The following is a 27,578-nucleotide window of genomic DNA, read 5'->3' on the forward strand; positions in this document are numbered from 1 at the left end:
TCAATAGTTCATTCATTTTAACTTCTGAGTAATATTCCATTTTATGGATATACTGCAATTTTTTTTCATTCATCTGTTGATGGACATTTCAGATTTTGTCTATTACATGTAAGGTGTGCCCATTTATGTACAAATCTATATGGACATGACTGAGTCATGTCATAGGTACATGGTTACAGTAGTACATTTTTATTGGATTTTGCAAAAGTGTTAGTCCACAAGTGATTGAAAATAAAACAGTTCCTTCCCCAAATGTATTTTGATAAGTACTAACCAGGGAGATATGCACATGGTTATGATAGCAAAATAACTGGATGCAATGGATCAAATCATCCATTATTAGGATTAGGAGAATGGAATATTAAAATGAGATATATACTTATTTAGAATAATATAACAATGAAAATAGATGAATGATAGCTACATTTATCAAAATGATTAAATATTAGGAATTGAAAGTTGAGTTTAAAAGCAAATTGCATAAGAATGCCTATGGAATGATTCCATTATGCAAATTTTAAAAGAAAGCAATATTAAATATTAAGAAGATGTGGCAAGAATACAAAGAAGAACTATACAAAAAAGATCTCAATGGCCCAGATAAGCAAGATGGTGTGATCACTCACCTAGAGTTAGACATCTTGGAGTGTGAAGTCAAGTGGGCCTTAGGAAGCATCACTACAAACAAAGCTAGTAGAGGTGATGGAATTCCAGTTGAGCTATTTGAAATCCTAAAAGATGGTGCTGTAAAAGTGCTGCACTCAATATGCCAGCAAATTTGGAAAACTCAACAGTGGTCACAGGACTGGAAAAGGTTAGCTTTCATTCCAATCCTGAAGAAAGGCAATGCAAAAGAATGTTCAAACTACCACAGAAGTGCACTCATTTCACATGTTAGCAAAGTAATGCTCAAAATTCTTCAAGTTAGGCTTCAATAGTACATGAGCTGAGAACTTCCAGATGTTCAAACTGGATTTAGAAAAGGCAGAGGAACCAGAGGTCAAATTGCCAACATCCACTGGATCATAGAAAAAGCAAGAGAATTCCAGAAAAACATCTAATTCTGCTTCATTGACTATGCCAAAGCCTTTGACTGTGTGGATCACAACAAACTGTGGAAAATTTTTAAAGAGATGGAAATACCAGCCCACCTTACCTGCCTCCAGAGAAATCTGTATGCAGGTTAAGAAGCAGCAGTTAGAACTGGACATGGAACAATGGACTGGGTCAAAATTGGGAAGGGACTACATCACCCTGCTTATTTAACTTATATGCAGAATACATCATGTGAAATGCTGGCTGGCTGAAGCACAAGCTAGAATCAAGATTGCTGGGAGAAATATCAATAACCTCAGATATGCAGATGACACCAGCCTTATGGCAGAAAGTGAAGAAGAACTAAAGAGCCTCTTGATGAAAGTGAAAGAGGAGAGTGAAAAAGCTGGCTTAAAACTCAACATTCAAAAAGCTAAGATCATGGGATCCAGTCCCATCACTTCATGGCAAATAGATGGGGAAACAATGGAAACAGTGAGAGACTTTATTTTGGGGAGCTCCAAAATCACTGCAGATGGTGACTGCAGCCGTGAAATTAAAAGACACTTGCTCCTTGGAAGCAAAGCTATGACAAACCTAGACAATATTTTAAAAAGCAGAGACATTACTTTGCAAATAAATGTCCATATAGTCACAGCAACGGATTTTCCAGTAGTCATGTATGGATGTGAGAGTTGTATCATACAGAAGGCTAAATGTCAAAGAATTGATGCTTTTGAAGTAGGATGTTGGATAAGATTCTTGAGAGTCCCTTGGACAGAAAGGAGATCAAACAAGTCAATCTAAAGGGAATCAGTCCTGAGTATTCATTGGAAGGACTGATGCTGAAGCTGAAGCTCCAATACTTTGACCACCTAATGTGAAGAACCGACTCACTGGAAAAGACCCTGATGCTGGAAAAGATTGAAGGCAGGAGGAGAAGGGGAAGACAGAGAATAAGATGGTTGGATGGCATCACCAACATCATGGACAAGAGACTGAGCAAGCTTTGGGAGATGGTGAAGGACAGGGAAGCCTGGTGTGCTGCCGTCCACGGGGCCTCAAAAAGTTGGATATAATTGAGTGACTGAGCAACAACAACAATATTAAATTATTTGTTGCTTCCAAGTACATAGATATATAGTAAACTGTAAAGAAAAGCAAGAAAATGGTAAATACAAAATTTAGGGTATTGCTTCCCTGAAGAGAGGTTGAGGTACAGCAGAGGAGATAGGATCAAGGAAGGGTATACAGAAGCTTTTGAAGATAATGTGTCATAATGTATTTCCTGTGATCCACATAGTCAAATGCTTTGGTGTAGTTAAGAAAGCAGAGGTAGATGTTTTTCTGGAACTCTCTTGCTTTTTCGATGATCCAACGGATGTTGGCAATTTGATCTCTGGTTCCTTCACCTTTTCTAAAACCAGCTTGAACATCCAGAAGTTCATGGTTCATGTACTGTTGAAGCGTGGCTTGGAGAATTTTGAACATTATTTTGCTAGTACTTCCCTGCTGGCTCAGATGATAAAGCCTCTGCCTACAATATGGGAGACGCAGGTTCAATCCCTGGGTCGGGAAGATCTCCTGGAGAAGGAAATGGCAACCCATTCCAGTATTCTTGCCTGGAATATTCCATGGACAGAGGAGCCTGGTAGGCTACAGTCCATGGGGTGGCAAAGCGTTTTACATGACTGAGCGACTTCACTTATTGCTAGTATGTGAGATGAGTGCAACTATGCAGTAGTTTGAACATCCTTTGGCATTGCCTTTCTTTGGGATTGGAATAAAAACGGACCTTTTCCAGTCCTGTGACCACTGCTGAGTTTTCCAAATTTGCTGGCATATTGAATGCACCACTTTCACAGCACCATCTTTTAGGGTTTGAAATAGCTCAACTTGAATTCCATCACATCCACTAGCTTTGTTCATAGTGATGCTTTCTAAGACCCACTTGACTTTGCATTTCAGGATGTCTGGCTCTTGGTGAGTGATCACACCATGGTGGTTATCTGAGTCATGAAAATCTTTTTTGTACAGTTCTTTTGTGTATTCTTGCCACCTCTTCTTAATATATTCTGTTGGGTCCGTACCATTTCTGTCCTTTATGGTGCCCATCTTTGCATGAAATGTTCCCCTGTTATATCTAATTGTCTTAAAGAGATCTCTAGTCTTTCCCATTCTGTTGTTTTCCTCTATTTCTTTGCATTGATCACTGAGGAAGGCTTTCTTATCTCTCCTTGCTATTCTTTGGAACTCTGCATTCAGGTGGGTATATCTTCCCTTTTCTTCTTTGCCTTTAGCTTCTCTTCTTTTCTCAGCTCTTGTAAGTCCTCCTCAGACAACCATTTTGCCTTTTTGCATTTCTTTTTCTTGGGGATGGTCTTGTTCCTTGCCTCCTGTACAATGTCAGGAACCTCTGTCCATAGTTCTTCAGGCACTGTCTACCAGACCTAATCCCTGAAATCTATTCATAATTTCCACTGTATAATCGTAAGGGATTTGATTTAGGTCATACCTGAGTGAAATTAAAAGATGCTTACTCCTTGAAAGAAAAGTTATGATGAACCTAGACAGCATGTTAAAAAGCAGAGAAATAACTTTGCTGACAAAGGTCCATCTAGTCAAGGCTATGGTTTTTCCAGTAGTCATGTATGGATGTGAGAGTTGGACGGTGAAGAAAGCTGAGCACCAAAGAACTGATGCTTTTGAACTGTCGTGTTAGAGAAGACTCTTGAGAGTCCCTTGGACTGCAAGGATATCCACCTAGTGCATCCTAAAGATCAGTCTTGAATATTCATTGGAAGGACTGATGCTGAAGCTGAAACTCCAATACTTTGACCACCTGTTGCAAAGAACTGACTTATTTGAAAAGACCTGATGCTGGGAAAGATTGAAGGCAGGTGGAGAAGGGGATGACAGAGGATGAGATGGTTGGATGGCAGCACCAACTCCATGGACATGAGTCTGAGTAAACTCCAGGCGTTGGTGATGGACAGGGAGGCCTGGCGTGCTGCAGTCCATGGAGTCACAAAGAGTAGGAATATGACTGAGCTACTGAACTGAACTGAACTGAATGGTCTAGTGGTTTCCCTACTTTTTTCAACTTAAGTCTGAATTTGGCGATAAGGAATTCATGATCTGAGTTATGACGACAGTCAGCTCTGGGTCTTTTCTTTTGTTGACTGTATAGAGCTTCTCCATCTTTGCCTACAAAGAATACAATCAATGTGATTTCAGTATTGATCATCTAGTGATGTCAATGTGTAGAGTCATCTCTTGTGTTGTTGGAAGAGGGTGTTTGCTATGACCAGTGCATTCTCTTTACAACATTCTGTTATCCTTGCCCTGCTTCATTTTGTACTCCAAGGCCAAATTTGCCTGTTATTCCAGGTATCTCTTGACTTCCTACTTTTTCATTAGAGTTCCCTATGATGAATAGGATATCTTTTTTATCCCTACAGTTCTGTAAGGTCTTGTAGGTCTTCATAGAATGATTCAACTTGAGCTTCAGCATTACTGCTTGGGGCGTAGACTTGGATTACTGTGATCTAACATGGGTTGACTTCACATTCCAGGATGTCTGGCTCTAGGTGAGTGATCACACCATTGTGATTATCTGGGTCGTGAAGATCTTTTCTGTACAGTTCTTCTGTGTATTCTTACCACCTCTTCTTAATATCTTCTGCTTCTGTTAGGTCCATACTATTTCTGTCCTTTATCGAACACATCTTTGCATAAAATGTTCCCTTGGTATCTCTAATTTTCTTGAAGAGATCTCTAGTCTTTCCCATTCTGTTTTTTCCCTCTATTTCTTTGCATTGATTGACGAGGAAGGCTTTCTTGTCTCTCCTGGCTATTCTTTGGAACTCTGCATTCAAATGGGAATATCTTTCCTTTTCTCCTTTGCTTTTTGCTTCTCTTCTTTTCACAGCTATTTGTAAGGCCTCCTCAGACAGCCATTTTGCCTTTTTGCATTTTTTTCCATGGGGATGGTCTTGATCCCTTTCTCCTGTACAATGTCACGAACCTCCGCCCATAGTTCATCAGGCTCTGTATCAGATCTAGTCCCTTAAATCTATTTCTCACTTCCACTGTATAGTCATAAGGGATTTGATTTAGGCCATACCTGAATGATCTAGTGGTTTTCCCTACTTTCTTCAGTTTAAGTCTGAATTTGGCAATAAGGAGTTCATGATCTGAGCCACAGTCAGCTCCCGGTCTTGTTTTTGCTGACTGTATAGAGCTTCTCCATCTTTGGCTGCAAAGAAGATAATCAATCTGATTTTGGTGTTGACCATCTGGTGATGTCCATGTGTAGAGTCTTCTCTTGTGTTGTTGGAAGAGGGTGTTTGCTATGACCAGTGCGTTCTCTTGGCAAAACTCTATTAGCCTTTGCCCTGCTTCATTTTGTACTCCAAGGCCAAATTTGCCTGTTACTTCAGGTGTTTCTTCCTGGACTGTGAAGTCAAGTGGGCCTTAGAAAGCATTACTATGAACAAAGCTAGTGGATGTGATGGAATTCCAGTTGAGCTATTTCAGATCCTGAAAGATGATTCTGTGAAAGTGCTGCACTCAATATGCCAGCAAATTTGGATAACTCAGCAGTGGCCACAGGACTGGAAAAGGTCTGTTTTCATTCCAATCCCTAAGAAAGGCAATGCCAAAGAATGCTCAAACTACCACACAATTGCACACATCTCACACGCTAGTAGGGTAATGCTCAAAATTCTCCAAGCCAGGCTTCAGCAATACATGAACCGTGAAGTTCCAAATGTTCAAGCTGGTTTTAGAAAAGGCAGAGGAACCAAAGATCAAATTGCCAGTATCCGCTGGATCATCGAAAAAGCAAGAGAGTTCCAGAAAAACATCTGTTTCTGCTTTATTGACTACACCAGACTTCGACTGTGTGGATCACAATAAACTGTGGAAAATTCTGAAAGAGATGGGAATACCAGACCACCTGACCTACCTCTTGAGAAACCTGTATGCAGGTCAGGAAGCAACAGTTAGAACTGGACATGAACAACAGACTGGTTCCAAATAGGAAAAGGAGTATATCAAGGCTGTATATTGTCACTCTGCTTACTTAACTTATATGCAGAGTACATCATGAGAAACCCTGGGCTGGAAGAAGCACAAACTGGAACCAAGATTGCCGGAAGAAATATCAATAACCTCAGATATGCAGATGACACCACCCTTATGGCAGAAAGTGAAGAGGAATTAAAAAGCCTCTTGATGAAAGTGAAAGAGGAGAGTGAAAAAGTTGACTTAAAGCTTAACATTTAGAGAACTAAGATCATGGCATCTGGTCCAATCACCTCATGGGAAATAGATGGGGAGACAGTGTCAGACTTTATTTTGGGGGCTCCAAAATCACTGCAGATGGTGATTGCAGCCATGAAATTAAAAGATGCTTACTCCTTGGAAGGAAAGTTATGACCAACTTAGATAGCATATTAAAAAGCAGAGACATTACTTTGCCAACAAAGGTCCGTCTGGTCAAGGCTATGGTTTTTCCAGTGGTCATGTATGGATGTGAGAGTTGGACTGTGAAGAAATATGAGCGCCGAAAAATTGGTGCTTTTGAACTGTGGTATTGGAGAAGCCTCTTGAGAGTCCCTTGGACTGCAAGGAGATCCAACCAGTCCATCCTAAAGGAGATCAGTCCTGGGTGTTCATTGGAAGGACTGATGCTGAAGCCGAGACTCCAGTACTTTGGCCACCTCATGTGAAGAGTTGACTCATTGGAAAAGACCCTGATGCTGGGAGGGATAGGGGGCAGGAGGAGAAGGGGACGACAGAAGATGAGATGGCTGGATGGCATCACCGACTCGATGGGCATGGGTTTGGGTAGACTCCAGGAGTTTGTGATGGACAGGGAGGCCTGGCGTGCTGTGATTCATGGGGTCACAAAGAGTCGGACATGACTGAGAGACTGAACTGAACTGAACTTGGGTTGAGTGAGTGAAGTCACTCAGTCATGACTGACTTTGTGACCCATCCATGGGATTCTCCCGGTAAGAATACCGGAATGGGTTGCTGTTTCCTTCTCCAATATGGGTGAGAGTACATAAAATTCAAAACTTATTTCTTCGGTCATATTGCCACATTTCAAGAGCTCTTTTGCCACATTTGGGCAGTGGTTACCATATTGGACAACACAGATGTCTATATCATTGATGGAAGTTCTATTTGGCCATGCTGTTTTATGCTCTTACCCTGGATTTCCTTTTCTTTTAAAAATTTTTTAACATTATACCACATGCTTATTGATTTATTTGTGTTCCACTAGAATTCTCCCAGTAGCAGAGATTTTTTTCTAAAATATTGCTGAATCCTTAGCGCCTCAAGCAATGCCTGTTTATAGTTATCTGTAAATGCTTATTTAGTGAACAAACAAATGTATGAATAAGTTTTAACATTTCAAGTAAAAATGTTTTGTCTAATGTCCTTGAGTAACCTAGTATACTGTTTTGTCACAATTTTTAAGATGAAAGAATGAAAATTCTGTAATCAAGGGTCATATTTGAAAGATAATGTGATATTATTAAATATACTAGCTGAACTTTTGTCTTTCATATTATGGAAGGACAAAAAGTATGAAAATTCTGCTTAATGGTTAACATATTGTCTTGTATATGAAGGTAAAAAATACCAGTTTTCTTTGGATTAAGAGGTCAAGTGAGTAGAAAGGAAAGCAAGGTATACTTATTATATAGCTAAATGGACTTAAACTGCCCTTGCAGTTGAAAGCAACTGATCCACTGTGATGCACTCTATTAAAGGTCATAATTGTGGAATTATAGCTACACATATGATGAGAAATCCTAGTACATTCTAAAATTGTATAGCAATGTCAGTTTATCTCCAATTAATTTCAAGTACAGATAGCCCATGAAATGACTGCAGTGCCTAAAAAGAATTTGCTATCTGAACAAAATATAACTAGAAGCATGACTGCCCTAGGTTTGCCTATAAATAGCAAAGCTAGTTTTGTGATTTCTGCCAAGCATGCAGCTTCAATAGCCTTATAAGAGATTGCTTCTCTTCTCTTGGGTCCAACTTTGTCAGGAGATACTTGGAATGGTGGTGGAGGAGGGAGGTACCTGGCAGAGCCACACAGGCCTGGTAAATCAGCTTCAACAATTAGCCATATGATAGTTGTCAGCTGGCTGTCATGGCCAGTTCTGGTTACCAACAGTTAGAAACTGGGTAAAATAGGAGTGTTTTCTCCTTCACTCTCCCTTAATGCAGATTTTTCTGAGTCGTGTTAGTTCTCAAAGAATTTGCAAAAGTAGATCATGGAACATCTGTAGCCTGTGCTGGATTGGTGTTATTTTTATATTTCAAGTTAAAAAAAAATTTACACCATAATAAATGTTCTTGGATAACCTTCCATACTTACACTGGTTTTAAATCAGGCCTAGTGAAAGAGCACATTCCTCATAACAATAATGACTAACTTTTGGATGGAGAAGGAAATAGCAACCCACTCCAGTACTCTTGCCTGGAAAATCCCACGGGACAGAGGAGCCTGGTGGGGTATAGTCCATGGGAGTAGCAAAAGAGTTGGGCATGACTTAGTGACTAACATAAGAAGAAGATATAGTAAAGCTTCCTTTGCCAGGGTGAGGCATCTACTGAAGATGTCACCAGGTCACCATGGAGAGATGTGCTGCCAGACATCTTTCCAAAGGCTTTTTAATGAGCAATGAATTCAGAATTGCTCTCACAGAATCTGATCATTACCAATGGAAAAGCAAGGTCAATGGCACCTCCAAAGGTAGTTTTTCGTCTGTTCATAAGTCTATACGCTTATTATCACATGTAGAATCTTCTTCTAGGTCTTTATTAAACATTTCTTGTATCTTTTCAATCTTTGTCTCCAGGCTATTTATCTGTAACTCCATTTTGTTTTCAAGATTTTGGGTCATTTTTATTATCATTATTCTAAATTCTTTTTCAGGTAGATTCCCTATCGCCTCCTCTTTTGTTTGACTTGGTGGGCATTTTTCATGTTCCTTTACCTGTTGGGTATTTCTTTGCCTTTTCATCTTGTTTAGATTGCTGTGTCTGGAGTGGGCTTTCTGTATTCTGGAGGTCTGTGGTTCCTTTTTATTGTGGAGGATTTACCCCGTGGGTGGGGTTAGACGATTGGCTTGTCAAGGTTTCCTGGTTAGGGAAGCTTGCATCAGTGTACTGGTGCGTGCAATTTGATTTCTTCTCTTTGGAGAGCAATGGAGTGCCCAGTAATGAGTTTTGAGATGGGTCTATGTGTTAGGTGTGTCCTTGGGCAGCCTGTATGTTGACGTTCACGGCTATGTTCCTGTGTTGCTGGAGAATTTGCGTGGTATGTCTTGCTCTAAAACTTATTGGCTCTTGGGTGGTGGTTGGTTTCAGTGTAGGTATGGAGGCTTTTGGACGGTCACTTATTACTCAAAGTTCCATGTAGTCAGGAGTTTTCTGGTGTTCTCAGGTTTTGGGCTTAAGTCTCCTGCCTCTGGATTTCAGTTTTATTCTTCCTGTAGTCTCAGGACTTCTCCAGCTATACAGCACTGATAAGAAACTTCTAGGTTAATGGCGAAAAGATTCTCCCCTGTTAGGCATACCCAGAGAGGTTCACAGAGTTACATGAAGAAGAGGAGAGGGAGGAGGGAGATAGAGATGAGCAGGAGGAGAAAAAGGGGGACTCAAGAGGAGAGAGACAGATCTACGCAGCTGTCTGTTCCCAGAGTGTTCTCCGTAGCCCAGTCACCTACAAAGATTCACAGAATTGGATTGGGAAGAGACGGGGAAAGGAGGAAATAGAGGTGTTCTGAGGTAGAAAACAGAGAGTCAAGATTGGGAGAGAATAATCTTCGGTTTAAAAATAGGGCTTCTCTTTTTTTTTTTGTAAGGTTATAGTGTATTGAAAATGAAAATTAAGGAGTAGTAGAGGAGTACTAGAGGACTTTAAAAGAAATAAGAGAAAAAGAAAAATAGAAAATAGAAGAGAAAAAGGAAAGAAAAAAAAGAAAAAAGAAGAAAAAAAGAAAAAGAAAAAGAAAAAAAAATTTTTTTTCCCTAATTAAAAAAATCATAAAAATCTATGGAAATGAAAGTTAAGGAGTAATGGGGGAGTAATAGGGGATTTTAAAGGAAAATAAAAGAGAAAAAATAAAAAAGAAAAAATAATAAAAAAGAAAAAAATAATAAAAAAGAAAAAATAATAAAAAAGAAAAAAAAAAAGTAAAATTATATCTAGGAGTTTCTCTGGAGCTGTTGCGGTCAGTGTGGGTTCGGCTCAGTTTCAGATAGCTCCTCGTTCCAGCTTACACTTCTCGATATCTACAGGCCCCTTCCGGTGTAGTCGGTGTTTTCTAGAGGGATTTTAATCTGTTGCACCAGTCCCTTCTGAGGCGGTTCCCTTTGTTTATTTGGCTTCTGTTTGCCGGTCTCTTCAGAGCCTCATTTCCGCCCTGACACAGGCGGGTGGAGGTGGACTCTTATTCAGGTAGCTAGTTTCGTTGCTGTGCGGGGAGGGGCTGGCGCTGCCGGGAGGGGCTTGCGCCGCGGGGACTGGCTGGTGCTGCCGGGAGGGGCTGACGCTGCTTTCTCCGTCTGCGCTGCTCAGGCTCCCGGCTGTTCTATATGGAGCGCGCCCCGCGCTGCGCGAGGTTCCAGCCCTCGGGTGTTCCACAAAAGCGCGGAAGGAAAAGCTGCGCCTGCTCTCTGTGCCTTCCCCGGCAGAGCGGTCCAGGCAGCCCGGGGCTTGGTGGGCGCACTCTACCCAGGTGTGGCGCACTCACTCCCTTCCGCGGACCCAGTCTCAGTTTCCGCTGACGCCAGTCGGGTGCGCGCGCCTTCCGCCCTCCGCGTCCCCAGCCCCAGTCCCCGCCCGCGCCGGTCGGGTGCCTGCGCCCTGTGTCTCGCCGCGACCTTCCCCTCCCCCCTGCCTCCTGCCTCTGGCGGGGCTGGGCCGGTCCGCAGCCTGCGAGCTCTTCTCTGGATTTTCTCGGTCTCTGTTCTGCGAACGGCGGCAGTGTGTTCCGGCCGGTTAATTTACTCTCTCTCCTTTGGTCTCCCACAGTTCAAGTTGGCAACTCACAGAAGCTCCCTCCGATTGCCCTCAGGGCACTCAGGCCTGGACCCTACTCCAAGCAATACCGCCTAAGAGTTCCCGGGACGGATCTCCGTCCTTAGCTCTTTTGTCTCACTTTTAATCTTTTATATTTTGTCCTACCTCCTTTTGAAGACAATGGGCTGCTTTTCTGGGCGCCTGATGACCTCAGCTAGCGATCAGAAGTTGTTTTGTGAAGTTTGCTCTGCGTTCAGTTATTCTTTTGATGAATTTGTAGGAGAGAAAGTGGTCTCCCCGTCCTACTCCTCCGCCATCTTGGCTCCTCCCCCCACATGTAGAATCTTGGCTACTCCAATAAAGTATGTCTTTCTGTCCTGAGACTGAAGAAGCCAAACACCAAGAGTACCCTTCTCTGTTAACTCCAGCCTTATTTCTTCATGATCTGTACACAGTCCAGAAGCATCATTTAATAATATTTGAAATTTTAAAATATATGTATGTGTGTGTGTGTGTGGGCTGAGTTGCTTCAGTCATGCCTGGCTCTTTGCAACCCTGTGGACTGTAACTCACCAGGCTTCTCTGTCCATGGAATCCTCCAGGCAATAATACTGCAGTGGGTAGCCATTCCCTTCTCTAGGGGATCTTCCCAACCCAGGAACTGAACCTGCAGGCAGATATTTTACCGTGTGAGCTACCCTAACGTAACCAGAGTACAACTATGGAGACCAGAAATTGGCATTGCTACAATATTATTAGCCAATATTAAGAGTGTATTCTGATTTTGCCAAATGTCCTACTAATATCTTTTTTTCAGGTCAGGCTCCCATCCAGATTCCTGTACTGGATTTAATTGTTATGTTTCCTTAGTCTCATCTTGTCTGGAGAAGTCTTTCTCTCTTTTCCCTAACCTTAATACTTTTGAAGGGTCCTGGCCAATTATTTTGTAGAATGTTTCCATTTTGATTTGTTTCAGGCTTTCTTGTGGTAAAAACTGGCTTATGTATTTTTGGCAAGAATATCACAGTAATGACCCTGTGCCTGCCTCATGTATTGATCAGAGGGTACACGATGTCAGGATGGCTTGTTGCTGCTGAGCTAAGTTTTGGTCACTTAGTTAAGGTCTACTGGGTTACTCCATTGCAAAGTTACTGTTTTTCCCATTGGAATTAATAAATATCTTGGGAGAAAATGCTTTAAGACTATGCAAATATGCTGTTTCTCATAATATTTTTTGCCTATTATTTTATATTCCATATATTTCATTGATAATCTTTACCTGCAATAGTTATTACTTGGTATCTGCCAAGTAATGCTGATGTATTTTATTTCTATTAGAATTAAATTATTAGACTTCTGTAAAGAAAAGCTGTTCCTTCTTCCCTTATTTATTCAGTTATTACGTCAGTGTGGACTCATGAATATTGATTTTGTTCTATGGATTATAATTCACTACTGTAACTATTTTGTTCCCCCCAATTATCCCAGATTTGGCCATTTGGGAGCCTCTTTTGGTAGGCTCTTGTGTCCTTTGACATATCCACGTCATTTTTTTAAAAGCATTTTGTTACTCTTTGGCACCACAGCTTGCAGCAAGTTCATTTTGCTCCAGCCAGGAACTCAGTCATTTCTTCAAAGAGCCCTAGTTCTTTTAATTGGTGATTGATATTTAGAAACAAAATTTGGCTGCAAGGCTTGCTGACAGAGCTAGAAAATCTGTGTACACAACCACACATAAGCACCTTTGTCTCTCCATCTATTGAGCTACTTCCCTATTAAAGACTATCCTGATATTTCTAATTACAACCCAATACCACTAATTTCCTTCTCCCTTTGTTTATTTGTAATACCTTTCTCCAGCAGGGAGAAATTTGGCTTTCATTATCCATAATATGTTTACTTATTTCCTCAAACCTAGTATACATGTAAAGAAGTTTTAGAATTGTGCCTCTATAATCCCTATGAGAAACAAATTTACTAACTAGACTGTAGTGTTTGGTTACAATTCGTTTTGTCTTTAGCTTTACAGTGTATAGCAAAAATACCAATTTCCAAAATTACTCAGGTTAGATCTCTTTTTCTTGACTCCTTTCAATGTAGTCATGTTGTTCATTTGTAGTACAGCTGGGTTTATTTGTTACTATTTGTGTTCCATTGGGTCCCTGGACGCATAGAGGCTGATCTTAATTGTTATTTATTTGGGAGGTACATGAAACATTATAAAGAATAGAGGCATTACTTTGCTAACAAATGTCCATATAGTTAAAGCTATCATTTTTCCAGTAGTCATGTATGGATGTGAGAGTTGTACCATAAAGAAGGCTGAGTGCCAAAGAACTGATGCTTTCAAACTGTGGTTTGGAGAAGACTCTTGAGAGTCCCTTGGACTGCAAGGAGATCCAACTAGTCAATCCTAAAGGAAATCAATTTGAGTATTCATTGGAAGGACTGATGCGGAAGCTGAAGCTCCAATTCTTTGGCCACCTGATGCAAAGAGCTGACTCATGGGAAGAGACCCTGATGCTGGGAAAGAAGGCAGGATGAGAAGGGGATGACAGGACGAGATGGTTGGATGGTATCACCGACTCAATGGACTTGAGTTTGAGCAAACCCTGGGAGATGGTGAAGGACAGGGAAGCCTGGCATGCTGCAGTCCATGGGGTCACAAAGAGTCGGACACAACTGAGCAATAAAATGTGAAACATTACTGTAGTTCTAAGAGTCAGAATGATATGATAAGACAATCTCAAAAAGTTTCACTCCTATGAAATGTGATCCGTTGTATAGCATTTTGTCCCCTTATTCTTTCTACCCCATTCCCACTCACCAACTGTAGCTTATCAATTTCATTAATTTTTTTTTTCTTTGCACACAGATATGTTTTCTTATATATTGATCACATTTTAATGTCTTTTTGTAGTACCAGAAGTTTGAGTGCTGTTTGGTAGTTTTCTCTCTTAAAGGTATTATTTATAATTGATATATTCTTACCACTAATGTATTAGAAAGCTAATGAAACTATCATTTTCTTTCTCGAAAATTATTTTGGGGATTTTTTTTTCTAGGCTAAAAATTAGAATATGAATTTTTATGGTCTCATTAGCGCTTAGCTGTCTATTCCTTGATAGGATTTATCTAAAAAATGGTAACATAAAACAAACAGTAATGTTTTTCCAGTTTTAACATGTTATATATATATATTAGCAAAATATTAAAAATTTTTCTTTCTCCTTATTAAATTGAATTATTTCAAGTGTCAGTGAGAGCTTCTAGCCTGTTACATGAACTGTGTAGTTTTTGCTTCTGAAAGTCTTGCTGAAGAGCTTTTCTTGTACACAAAGCAAAATGAATCATGTTCCCAATTCTGTTGAGTAGTGCAGCGGTGCATTTCATTTTGTGCTCTTTCTCTTTTCAAATCCTCTGCAGGCATTTGGGCAGTCCTTCTCCATCCACCGTAAGGTTGCTGAGGATGGGGAGACTCGGGAGGAAACGCTTCTGCAGGAGTCAGCATCGAAGGAAGCTTACTATCTGGGGAAGATCTTGGACATGCAGAACGAACTGAAACAGAGCCGGGCTGTGGTCACTAATGTCCAGGCAGAAAATGAGAGGCTCACAGCCGTCGTGCAGGATCTGAAGGAGGTAAACAAATAGCAAACATATTCCCTGGGAGAGAGCTGTGGGAGAGAGAAGATAAAATTCTTGCTAGGAAAGAGGAGTAAAACTTTTTCACTAATCAGAGGAGCTATATTAAACAAGAAGCACATAATGTCAATGCCAGCAATTTTTTCTGCTTTTTTAGTGAAATGAAAGCTTGTTCTGAGGTGAGCTTTTCTCTCTCTTATTATTTGTTGAGAATTAAAGCCTTTATTTATTGAGTACTTGGGACCTGGTCTTGCTATTTCTGCAGAGGTGTTTAAAAAATATAGTGACCTTAACATTTCCTTCCCTTTACCTGTTTCAATACAATGTGGAGAGGAATGGTTGGCTCTATGCTCAGTGTCAGAACTAATTCAAAATGACGGTGGTGTTAGCACAGGACTCTCCTCACTGAGGGAGAGAGACTGGCGGAGGAGTGTTTTGAGGGAGTGGGAGAGTCTGGCATTAGAGAACCATAAACTGTTTTGCTGGTTTTAGACAAGCAGCAAATTATAGCTGGTATGAATCAGATTAGGAGCCTTCTTCATTCCCAGGGCCTCCCCTGAATTCACTCTTTCCCTTCAGATTTGTTCTTAGCAGCATCACATGCCAGATGGTTTCAGAGTGGCAGAGTCATTCTGTCCTGCGGGGAGGAGGTGATCCTGGGGACAGAAATAGCCAGAAGCAGATTCATCCACTACCCTTTTAGGAGTAGCTTTGAAAACTTCATATTAAATCGTTCATTCCATTTTTTGATTAAGAAAGCTGTAGAAGACGTGCAAGTATCCTCTAATTCCTACACCAGTGCAGTGGAGGTTAATGAACAAATTCCAGGTTCACTACCAAGTAGGCTCATTAACTGAGCATAATAATAGAAAGACATTGGGTGAAAAAATTGTTTGATATTGTGAAATGCAACCAAAGCAACCCACTGATACCCTTCTCTTGAAATTAGTGGCGTATTACAAGTAAAGTTTCATTATTATGAGAGATAAGTTGTCCAAAATTTACTTAAATTTAATCAATAATTTACATTAGCCTGTGACCATATTACAATGAAGTCAGTGAATATTGACAGTAAAGTATCTGCTTTACCTAGTTTGTTGCCTTTGGGCATGCCCCGAATATAGCAGTATGCCTCTGGAGATAAGAAAGGAGCCAACCAAGGGGAATTTAGTGTTGGGTACCAAAAAGAACATGAGAGTTTTCAGGACACTCTGCCTCATTTTCCTAAATGATTGTTAAAAAACAAAGCCCATCTCCAGTTCTTCATTTGTCGCATCTGTATGTGCTGGGTTTTCATCATCACTTGCTTGTCCTTTGGAGTACCAGGCCTCCTCCTCCAAGTGGACTCAAGGTGCCATAGGCTACTTTCCTGGATTAAGCAAAGCCCAAAACATCCACAGGCACCCTCACCACCATGAACAGCAGGCTCACATAGCAGGTTGGCAGAGGGACTGTGACATGGGCAACATGTGCCTTGAGTACCCATGTGCAGGTGATTTGTATAGAAGGACTGAAACCAGTGAGTTGGGCAGTTTTGGTTGCCAATTGGATGGATCTTCTGAAAGCTGCACACCCTATCTTGTGCGTGGCAGTTGCAGCTGAGGCAAGAATAGCAAAGGATGAGGAAAGGGTGTCCATAGATGTTTTTCTGTTGATGCAAGACAATGGGGATTGACAGAGGATCCTCACTTACACCGTGCTTGATTGCAGTTTCCAAGGAGTAGGCTTATGATAAGCAACAGGAGTTGGTTATGAATGAGCATGCAAAGTAGAAATGAACTGAGGCCATAAAAGAAACAAAATGTTGAGAACCCCTTCATTCAGATCATTTCTCAAATTTTAGTGAGCACCAGAATAACCTAAACAACTCATCAAAACCTAGTCTTGTGCTCCACCCCCTAAAGTTCTGATTCTAGGTGGAATTCAAGAATTTGCATTTCTAACTAATTCATAGCACATAGAGACCACACTTTAAGAAACATTAATTAAAAAAAAAAAGAAACATTAATTTAGACTTTTTTTTGGCTGGGTATTAGAGTATCATAAGGCTCACAATTTGGGGAATTGCTGAATGATTTCTTGGTTATTAATCCTTTGATTTCTATGCATTTTTGATAGTTGATTTGCAGTAAGAGAATAATTTGTTACATCCAAATTTATGTATTTTTTCAATCTAAAACAGCTCAAGGCACTATAGCTATTTGGGTTTGTCGGTAACTAAAAGAAAAAAATAGGTGGTCAGTTTCCTGGTTTTCTAAGTGTGCCAACAGTGTATCTGTTAATATTCTTTCTGATGGGCTCAAAGCTAGTGAGTGGTATTACTATACCCCAGAGCCCTGCTGTTTTTCATGCAGACCTTAGGTTTTAATGTCACTAATAAAATTATTATTAGCATGCAGGGTTGAGTACATTTGGAAAAGGAGAAAAGGAATTAATTCGATTTCTTGGTATGTTGATATAGACTTTTGATGACTGGTGTTAAACTGAAATCCCAGATTTGTTTTTATTGTAGTCTCAGTTTTATTTGTCTTTTTGTATTCTGGGTATGGAGGGTGCATAATGACTGAAAGAGAGATGTCTTTTCGTATTCTGGGTATGGAGGGTGCATAGTGACTGAAAGAGAGACGTGATAGGACCATGAGAAGTAGACAAAGATAACCAGTGCAAAACATAGTAAATCATCAGCTTGACAGGTGCTGTGTGAATTTGATAAGTTCATTAATGGAATTATTTTTATTTACTAAAAGGACTAATCTCTAATTTCAGTAGAGTCATCAATACTGGTAAAGGTACCTGTGTTTATATGTGTGCTGTATGTGTTATGGACATTTTACACTCACATTTGCATGCATGCATGCATGTGTGTGTGTATCTGTAGTTCCACGGTCAAATTCTTTTCTATATATGGTATGTATAGGATAGTATAGTGAAAAAAATGGAAGCATTTCTGAATTAGGTGTTAGAAAATCAATATTCTAGTCTCAGCTAGAATTTGTTAAAGATTATTTTATTATATAGTGAATATGTAATAAACATAAACTGTTATCATTAATAACTTTCTGAATCCTCCATAAAAATATTATTGAAGATATCATTTATTATGTAGGTCCATATTCTTAGGTTAAAGAAACATTGGGTAAATACCTGTCTGAATTTATTGCCTTGAAAATTCTTTCTGTTGAGATATGAATCAGATGGTAGGAATTACAATATATTTTTATTATTGCTTTAGTTATTGAAAAGCTCCAGCACTATGTGTGACTGTAAAATCTAACAGATTTTTCATATAATTCTCATTTTTAGACATTTTAAATAGCGTTATTGTATGTGTTTTTAAAGAGTAAACTGCTTTAAATAAGATTTTTAAGGACAGAGAGTATAAAGGAAAAATGTCACCCAATCAAAGGACCAAATGGGAGTCAATCAAATTAAGTGTTAATCCTTCAGGTCCAGTAACAAAATGTTAGGATATGGTTAGGATATGGTCATTTTATATTTTAAAACTTGCTTAATTCATATGATTTTCATCACGTCTGAAGCTCCATTTTCCCCTCAGTGGAATATACAACCAGATTTTATAATATACCAGCTCAATTTTCAGAAATCTATTATAGCCACATCTATGAATTTGGACATGTAGGCACCTTAAGTGATTATTTGATAAAGACTACTCCCAGATCAATAATTCTTTCTCCAATAACCTGGAATGGTCATATAGCCTTTATTCAGACACTTCTAGCACTGTGGAGACGGTAAACTCTGAATCTTTCCAAGCAAGAGACTGTCTTTTGTCTGTCATTTATCTTGGTATTTCCCAGGACTCAGTATAGTTCCTGGTCAAAAGCAGACATTTGAAAAAGAATGTTTGTTGAGTTGAACTGAACAGAAATAACTTATGTTAGGAGTTAACTACTTCTGGTTTGAATTCCAGATGTGCCACTTAGCAACTATGTGATATTGGACAAGTCACTTTTGTTCTGTAAGCATCACTTTCCTCACTTCTGACCTAGAGAGGGAAATATTAATGTAAGGTCCTATACATTATACAGGTCCTATGCCCAATGCCGTACACATACGAGATGTTAAATTACTGTTCATTCCTATCTTCCAGCTACCTCCCAAGGCTGCCCATCCTGCTGCTTGACAGCTCCAATTGTTAAACTGCCCTTTTTTGTTCAGTGAAAAATTGATTCTCTGTAATTTTCACTAACTGGTCATATTCCTAGCCAGTGGATCTACAGAGAATAGTTTTTTTTTTTTTAAGTATTCTATTCCACTTGAAAATTTTAGCCCATGCCCAACAACTTAAAATATTTGGAAAGAGCAGTCTTATTTTCTCTTTTTCAAAGTAAACGTATCTAGATACAGTAGCACTTCCTCATGTGACATGGTTTCAGGATGCCTCAGCATCCTGGTTATTACCTTCTTAGACTGACCTCCAGTGTCTCTTAAAAATGTGTGTCTGCTCTTTAACCACATACTATTGACTGTCTTTACCCAACTAGAAATTTTTGAAAATGTGAACTGCTGGATGTAGGGTTTGAGTTCCTTATCTTAGGGTTTTCATCTTTTTAGATTTTCTATTTTGAAATCATGCATGAATTTATTCAACAGAGGTCTCTTCAGTGCTTGCTATGAGTCAGATGCTTGGGTACCTGAAAGCATCAGTGAACAAAAATTCAACAATGAGCGGTTGTTTTCAATGCTAAGGCAACTCAGTGTGTTCACAAACTCTTTCTTTCTATACCTTAGTATCTCCAGAGATAGTGAACTGTGTTTTAGATAACATGTAGTATAGATGGAATGTTTGTGTCCCCCCCTCCCCCAGCATTAATATGTTGAAACCTAATCCCCGATGTGATGGTGTTTGGAGGTAGGGCCTTTGGGGATGATTAGGTCATGAGAGTGGAGCCCTCATGAATGAGACTGTATGAACACTGCAGAGAAGCTCCCTTACCCCTTCTACTGTGTGAAGACACGGCAAGAAGATGGCTGTCTCCGAACCAGGAAGTGGGCCTTCACCTGACATTGAATCTGCTGGTGCCTCAATTTTAGACGTCCTTGTCTCCAGAGCTATGAGAAATAAATGTCTGTTTAAGCCACCTAGCCTATTGTGTTATTGTTAGAGCAGCTCACATGGACAAAATAAAATATAACATTTTGTACAGTTTACAATTGTACAGTAAATTACCCTCATCTTAGTCTCATTAAAACAACAGATCAGAAAAAAACAAAACAAAACACAGATCGGTGGTACCTGCTGTGACTAAGCAAGAAACACCTAAACAGTCGATCAGATGTGTGATTAAACTTCTCATTTTTCCACGTAAACATAATAATAACACCTCTCCTATGTCTCATGATATTTATGAGGATAAAATATTTTTCATGAAAGTGCTTCACAAGAAGTAGAGGACTATGTTAGTGTTATTTACTGTTTCAAAGTTTGGTAATCAGACTTATTTACACACAGCAAGACAGAAACAATAAATGTAGAAAGATGTATTGGGGTCTTCTGTCAGAAGGCCCCAGCACCTTCTGACAGCAAGAAGTAATGGCTGACATCCTGACACCAAAATAAGAAACATCACATGTTTAAAAGCCCATAGGTTGCAAGAGAGTCTTCTAGGTGTTTTGTTTTGTTTTTTCCATTTATTTTTATTAGTTGGAGGCTAATTACTTCTAGGTGTTTTAAATACTATCAGTGTAAATAGCCTGTTGTACCTGGCTGGTTCTCAAAAGAGTCACTGCATTATTTCTCAGTACAACATTGAATGTGCTTACTGGTGGGGAAAAGTTGAACTATTTAAACTAAGGCATCCAATAATAACAAAGCTTTTCTTATAGTCTCTGAGATCTGGTTAAACGATTGGTCAGTGACAGCTGGATTTACACACAGCTGAATATGATTGAGACTTCCAATGAATGATGATTTTCCATTCTGTAAAGGCATAGCTTGGCTATAGCTGAAAAGTTATTTCCCTGAAATGTTCCAGTTTCTGTCCTGCTCTTTGTACTTATTGGGAATGGACCTCACACCTCCCTGGAATGTTGCAAAGTGTCAAAAAGTGATTTTTTTTTATTTAATTTAAAAAGAATGATCACTCTTTTTAATTGGTTTAGATAATATGATACCTAACATTTATGAGAGCTTATCATGTACCAAGCATAATACTCAGCATTTTACATTCCTTCAATTATTTCACCTAATTCTCTTAAACTTATGAGGCATGTACTGTTTCTATTCCCCTCTTTATGGGTGAGACAGAGAGGCTAACAATTTGTCCACCAAGTAGTCAGGCTGTTGTCCTAAACCAGGCATGTTTAAGAGTCCTTGCTTCTTTCCCACACTTGCTGAGCTGCAATAAACACAACATCCCTATTACCATCATATTACCATCATCAAGAATTTGAAAGCAAAGTTCAACAATATTCAAACAATTCGTTTTTGAATTATTGTGATTTCATTGTGCCTTTGGGAATAATAATTTACATTAATGAGTTTTTTTATAGGATTAATTTAAAATTACAGGTTCACAGAATTTTTAAAATGTATGTGTGGGTAGTTCTGTGAATTTTAACAAATATAGATTTATATAACCACACTTAGGATGCAGTTTTCTCACCCTCAAAATCTCCCATCTCCTCTTCTACTCCTTTGTAGTCATACCCTCCCCTCTTCAATCTCTGATAGTCAGTCTTCTGATTCCTATCACTGTAGTTGTGTCTTTTCAGGCATGTCATGTAAATGGAACTGTATGGTATGTAACCTTTGAGAGTGGGTTCTTTCCCTCAGCATAATGCCTCTGAGATTCATCTAGTTGTTGCCTGTCAGTTGTGTTCCCTCCTTTTTATTGTCAAATACTACGATATGCGTATACCACAGTTTTGTTTTACTTTCTAATCAGTTAACCTATTGAAGAACATTTTTCAGATTTTGGCAATTACAAATAGAGCTGCTATGTACATTCATGTACATTTATATTTTAATGTGAACATAAGTTTTCATTTTTCTACAGTAGATAGCCAGGAAAAGAGGAGTTTGTGGATGCATCGCTGGTATCCTGGCAGGTTTGATTGAAGAGAGTCTTTGCAGGTTCTTTTCAGGTAGCTTCAATTTTCTCACTGAAGGAAGCAAGGTCAGCAGCTGAGAGGGAAGATGGGGTGTGGGGTATTTGAGGATAGAGAAGTGGTGACATAATCACTTAGAAAAGCATGAGTCACTGAGGTATGATCTCGGAAATGCGTGGTTGACAGGAGAGGATCCCCCAAGAGGAGGAATTCCAGGAATTGAGATCATCTTTATGCATATTGAGAATACTAGGAATTAAGACCAGGAGTTCAGGAAACATTGGCAGTGAACCAGGAGCTAAAGTCTTAGAAAAACGAGGGGGAATGAGTTGGTGTTTGATAAGGGACAAGAACGGTGCTGAGCAGTGGATAGTATGCAGTGTCTGAGCCTCTCCTACTGCTGTTACCCTGTTCCTTGAGGAAGTTAGTGTTAATTTGGTTTTTAAAAATGTACATTAAAAAAAAAAAGGTACATTTACTAACTTAAAAAAATCTCATGATGACATGAGATTTAAAGCAGGTAGTTTTAGGGGTGAAGAAGAAGGAGAATGAATGAAACAGCCAGAAGAGGCAAGAGGAGCACCCATCTCACCTCCAGGTCCATGCTTGAGAGAGTTGCAGGGGAAACAACGTCCCCAAGGGAGAATCAGGTTTCCATTAATTGAGGAGGGCACTGTGCACATCAGTCAAATCGTCATGCCTGCTGTAATTGCATATGTCATGGAGTCAGTGAATACTCATTAAAATGCATGCTGTAGTAAGGAGCATATACATTTAGTTACTCTTTATTTTTAAAGTCAGAAAACCAGTTTTTTTGTTTGTTTGTTGTTTTAATTTTGAAAGCTCTGCCATGTTTGTTTCCAGCAGGTGCTGATGGTCACTTGCCACATTCCTACTGCATTGTCCTTGTAGGCAGCAAGTAGATTCTGGTCATCTGCAGATAATTTCTCCTTTTAAGAGCTGAAAATACCTTTTTCCTATGATTTGGAAAGTTAAGTTGTTGTATTTGTCAATGAGAAATATCAGAACAACTTTTAAATAGCTCTCAAAACAACGTCAGTTGATCTTTAGTCAAAAATAATTTTAGTCTTTTTTGTCGTTATTTTGGGGAGGTAATAAGGACCAGCATCTCCATAATCCCAAACATTCTAGGGAAAACTTCAAAATTGAAGGCATGTGTAAATGTTGCATCCAGCATCCAGATGTTGGACACCATTAGGACACAGGTTCAAAATACTACCATTTTCATTTGTGAATCATTTCTTTCTGCATTAGACAATAAGAAGAGGCATCAACTTCTGCCCTGATAATGACAATTGGATCAACTTCCTGTGTAACAGCCAGTCATTAAACTAGTGCCAAATATAAAATTAAATGGGAAACTTCAAGCGGTCAAGCTAATGTTAGAAATGGCGAGGAAGCTTTGCTTGGGGCAGGATGTTGTTGTTTAGCCGCCAAGTCACTTCCAACTCTTTGCGACCCCATGGACTGTAGCCCACCAGGCTCCCCTGTCCATGGGATTTTCAGGCAAGAATACTGGTGTGCATTGCCATTTCGTTCCCTAGCAGTGGGTCTTCCCAACTCAGGGATCAAACCCACATCTCCTGCTTGGCATGTGGTCTTTACCACTGAGCCACCTGGGAAACCCTTGGGGCAGGATGCAGAAATGGCAACTCTGGAGCTGGCATCGGTTAAAAAATAAAATCTCTTTTTTTTTTTTCATTTATTTTTATTAGTTGGAGGCTAATTACTTCACAACATTGCAGTGGGTTTTGTCATACATTGACATGAATCAGCCATGGAGTTAAAAAATATTCATGTGTAGTTTCTTTACAGTTTCTAAGGTAATCGGGTTTTATCAGTTATCATTCAGCATTTTAAAAAAATAAGCAGCAAAAGCCAGTCTACTTTTTTAAAATGTAGAACTGATATGGTATATACTTGATGTATATATCATATATATATATATGTATGTATGTTATATATATGAATTATATATATAACATATATATAGATATCTTTCCTTTCCTTTCCTTCCTTCTTTCCTCCTCCTACCTACCCTCCCTCCCTTCTCTTTCCTGTCTTGTGAATTATGGTCGAACACCAGACTTCTACCTCTTGGAACATAAGAATAAAGATCTGTGCACAATTCATTTTGTACACACTGATTCTTGGACTATAAATAGCTTGATTCTGTTTCAAAATTTTTCTTCCACCCCAGGCTCAGATTTTGCTCCCTGTGTGGACTGGGCAGAAGGTATAGTAATGCACAATCAGCATGTCTGCTAGAATGCTTAGAGGACAATTTTAGTCTTTTTTTCTTACATCTTGACCTCTTTCCAAAGAAGACCCTGGTTGGCAGATCTAGCCTGATTAAGATTCTATTCAGGCATTTAATGCTCCTAAGGGAATTTTTAGCTTAATCTAACAGTCAACAATACCTGAATCTACTCAGAACTTAATTTCTTGAAGGTTACAGGAAACTTTTACTTGAGTGAGGCAGAAAGACCAAATTAATGAGTGAGCTTAGTGATATAATGAATGTTAATATGTATCTTGACTTATACTTTTTAATGCTTAATCAACAAAGATATTTTTTAAAATTCTGTAGACTGAATCATACTAGATACATTAATATACCCAGATTTTTAACTTTCAATCCCATAAGAAAGGCTATCCACTGGTTAACTACTTATATAGCTTTTTCATCATCATTTGTTCAGTAATGCCAAAAGTACATTATAAATAGGTTTCTGATAGAGTTTTGGTTTCACTAAAACAATTATTCCAAAGGTAGAATTATGATTAAACAATCTCTTCCAAGACTGTCACAATAGTCATAAACCTTCCTGTGTTACATTTTTTAAATCTGGAATATTAAAATGTACTTTGTAATGGACTTTGGCACACAATTTCAAACATACACATTAATAGATTGACACTATTTATGGGCCAAATTATTCCTGTCTTGTTGTGGAGTATAGGAGAGAATGCCTGTCTAAAAATGAGGTAGAGATTTGGCTACTTGCACAAAGAAGTGGTCAGCAAGCCTTTTCTGGATGGTAAATTCTGTTGTTAGGATGAAAGTACAGAAGAACCTGTCAAGATGGTAATATCTATTTTGTTTAATGGCGTCAAGGTAGCAGTGCTTTTTTTGTCTAATAGCATTATCTAACTGCTAATGGTGATGAAATGGGCCTTGAGAGTAATAAAAGTCTTGCGTCAATATTTGAATCAAACTGTCATCGACAGTGCTTGCCAATGAACTATTGTTTCCCAACCTATTTTTCATTCTCAACTCCTTAAAGAGCAGTTTGGGGGCTTCCTTGGTGATAGACTCTTCTTTGGTTAACAGTCTACCCTGCAGTGCAGGGGATACCTATTCGATCCCTGGTCTGGGAAGATCCCACATGTCAAGGGGCAAGACCAAGTTCCACAACTATTGAGCCCGAGCTCTAGAGTCCTTGAGCCACAACAAGAGAAGCCACAAGAATAAGAAGCTTGCAAACTGAAACTAGAGAGTAGCCCCCACTCTCTGTAACTAGAGAAAGCCTGTGTGCAGCAGAGAAGACCCAGCACAGAAAAAAAAAAAAAAAGAGCAGTTCAGATATTTTTTCCCTAATTGCCACAAAACAAAATACTGAGGAATAGGATTTTGTAGGGTAGTGTTGAGCTTGAGAGGATCACAAGCTGTTGTAATATATGACTTTTTTTTTGCTTCCCCAAGAATTAATTTTTACCCCTTTGGGGGCTGTATTAATTCTTGAGAGATGCTGTAACAAAATACTTGATATTTGGTGGCTCAATGAAAATACAGACTTATTGTGTTACACTTCTGCAGGACAGAGTCTGCAGTTTACTGGGCTAAGTTGTTGGCAGGGCTGTACTTCCTCTGGTGGTGCTAGAAGAATGTCTTTCTCCTCGTCCAGCTTCTAGGACTGCACCCCCTTGCATTTATTGACTCATGGCCCCTTTCTCCACATTTCAAAGCCAGCATTATAGCATCTTATTTCAGTGTCATATCACCTTCCTCTTCTGTGTCAGATCTTCCTCTGCTTCCCTCTGATAAGTGTTAAGTGTTAACTCCCTCAGTTGTGTCCAACTCTTTGTGACTCCATGGACTGTAGCCCACCAGGCTCTTCTGTCCATGGAATTCTCCAGGCAAGAATACTGGAGTGGGTTTCCATTCCCTTCTCCAGGGATCTCCCCAATGCTGGGATCAAACCAGGGCCTCCTACACTGCAGGCAAATTCTTTACTGTCTGAACCACACTGATTTACCCAGAATCCAGGATAATTTCTCTCACTCAAAAATCTTAACTTAATCACATCTGCAATGTCTCTTACTACATAGGCTACCACATCCACAGACTCTAGGAATTAAGACCTAGATATTTTTGGAGGCCTTTATTCAGGTTACCACAGAGGTAATACCAATCCCTACTGGAAATACATATTCTACACCATTAAAAAAAGGAAAGAAAGAAAGAAGAAAAAAGGTAATAAATATGTAGCTTTTAAAATATATATATTTTTAATTTTATTTATTTTGGCTGTGTTGGGTCTTTGCTGTGTGGGCTTTTCTCTAGATGTGAAGAGCAAGGGCTTACTCTCTAGTTACAGTACATGGGCTCCTCATGTGGTTTCTCTTGTTGCAGAGCACAGGCTCCAGGGTGCTCAGGCTCAGTCATTGTGGCACATGGTCTTAGTTGAGCCACAGCATATGGGATCTTCTCAGATCAGGGACCAGACCCGTGTCTCCTGCATTGGCAGGTGGATTTTTTACCACTGAGCCACCAGGGAAGCCCTGTAACTTTTACTGGTAATCAATTTTTTACTATATCATAATCTTCTTGGGGCATTTGCCATTGGAACAGAATATATGATTAACATTAGTAAGATTCAGAAGCCAAAGAGTTGGTGATGCCCATCTTATTATGATGTACTAACCCATCCATTTACTTTGTATCACTGTTTCTGCTGGAGTCAGTCAGCAGAGAAGGGCAATGACACTCCAAGGTCAGACAGTGTTACTACTTAATTCTAATTATAATGGGCAAATCCACCATTAAGCTTCAGAGTGAGAGAAATTCTACTGAGTTAACAAATGTTTTCAATGTGTATGTGTAGATCATCATGTGTAACCACAATTTTTCAGACTCTCTGGCAAAGAGAAATGAAAATTCTGTGCTGTATTTTAATTTGCTGCAAAATTTCTCCTTCAAGAATGACCATTCTATTGAGCACCACTCTGCAAATCAACTTCTATAAGAATGTTGAGGAATAAAGTGAATACATAATTAATTCTAGTACTGGAAGGCATGTCTCTCCCCCTAGGCTGCTTCTTTGAAGATAGCTGCCCGAAGTAAAACAGAAAACACCTATCTGACATCCTCTAAGCACACAGCCTGATTAGAGCCCTCTGGGAAACATCCAGTGGATACCACTTGGCTCTCCAGCCTAAGTATTATTAATTAAAGACTCAATGACAAGGTCTTCTTTGTTTATTGTAATGGTGATCTTAGATGGTGCTAATTGATCACTTCTGTTTTAAGAATCCATGTGTTTTTTGCTCTAATTTGAAATGCGTAGAGGTTATCATGGAGATTGAATAATAGATTTAATATAAAAATAGGGTTGAATTCAACAAGAATACTTTTGAAGTCAACTGGTTTCTTAGTGCTCAGCTCCAGCTGCTTTTGGAGATAGACTTTCCCTGATACAGACTCCATGCTCTTAATGCAGGAGAGCCGGGTTCAATCCCTGGTTAG

The 27,578-nt window shown here is 39.3% G+C and overlaps 1 protein-coding gene across 10 annotated transcripts in view; it reads left to right on the forward strand.

Moving 5' to 3' along the window:
* BICD1 (BICD cargo adaptor 1) overlaps nt 1-27,578 on the forward strand; it is a 246,604-nt gene that overhangs the window by 95,278 nt on the left and 123,748 nt on the right. For all 10 annotated transcript variants that reach the window (XM_043440940.1, XM_043440941.1, XM_043440943.1 and 7 more), the window contains exon 2: nt 14,522-14,734. In XM_043440940.1, coding sequence (XP_043296875.1) covers nt 14,522-14,734 — 213 coding nt within the window. The remainder of the gene's footprint in view (nt 1-14,521; nt 14,735-27,578) is intronic.

This window comes from Cervus canadensis, chromosome 21 (assembly GCF_019320065.1).
Source record: "Cervus canadensis isolate Bull #8, Minnesota chromosome 21, ASM1932006v1, whole genome shotgun sequence".
NCBI lineage: Eukaryota > Metazoa > Chordata > Mammalia > Artiodactyla > Cervidae > Cervus > Cervus canadensis.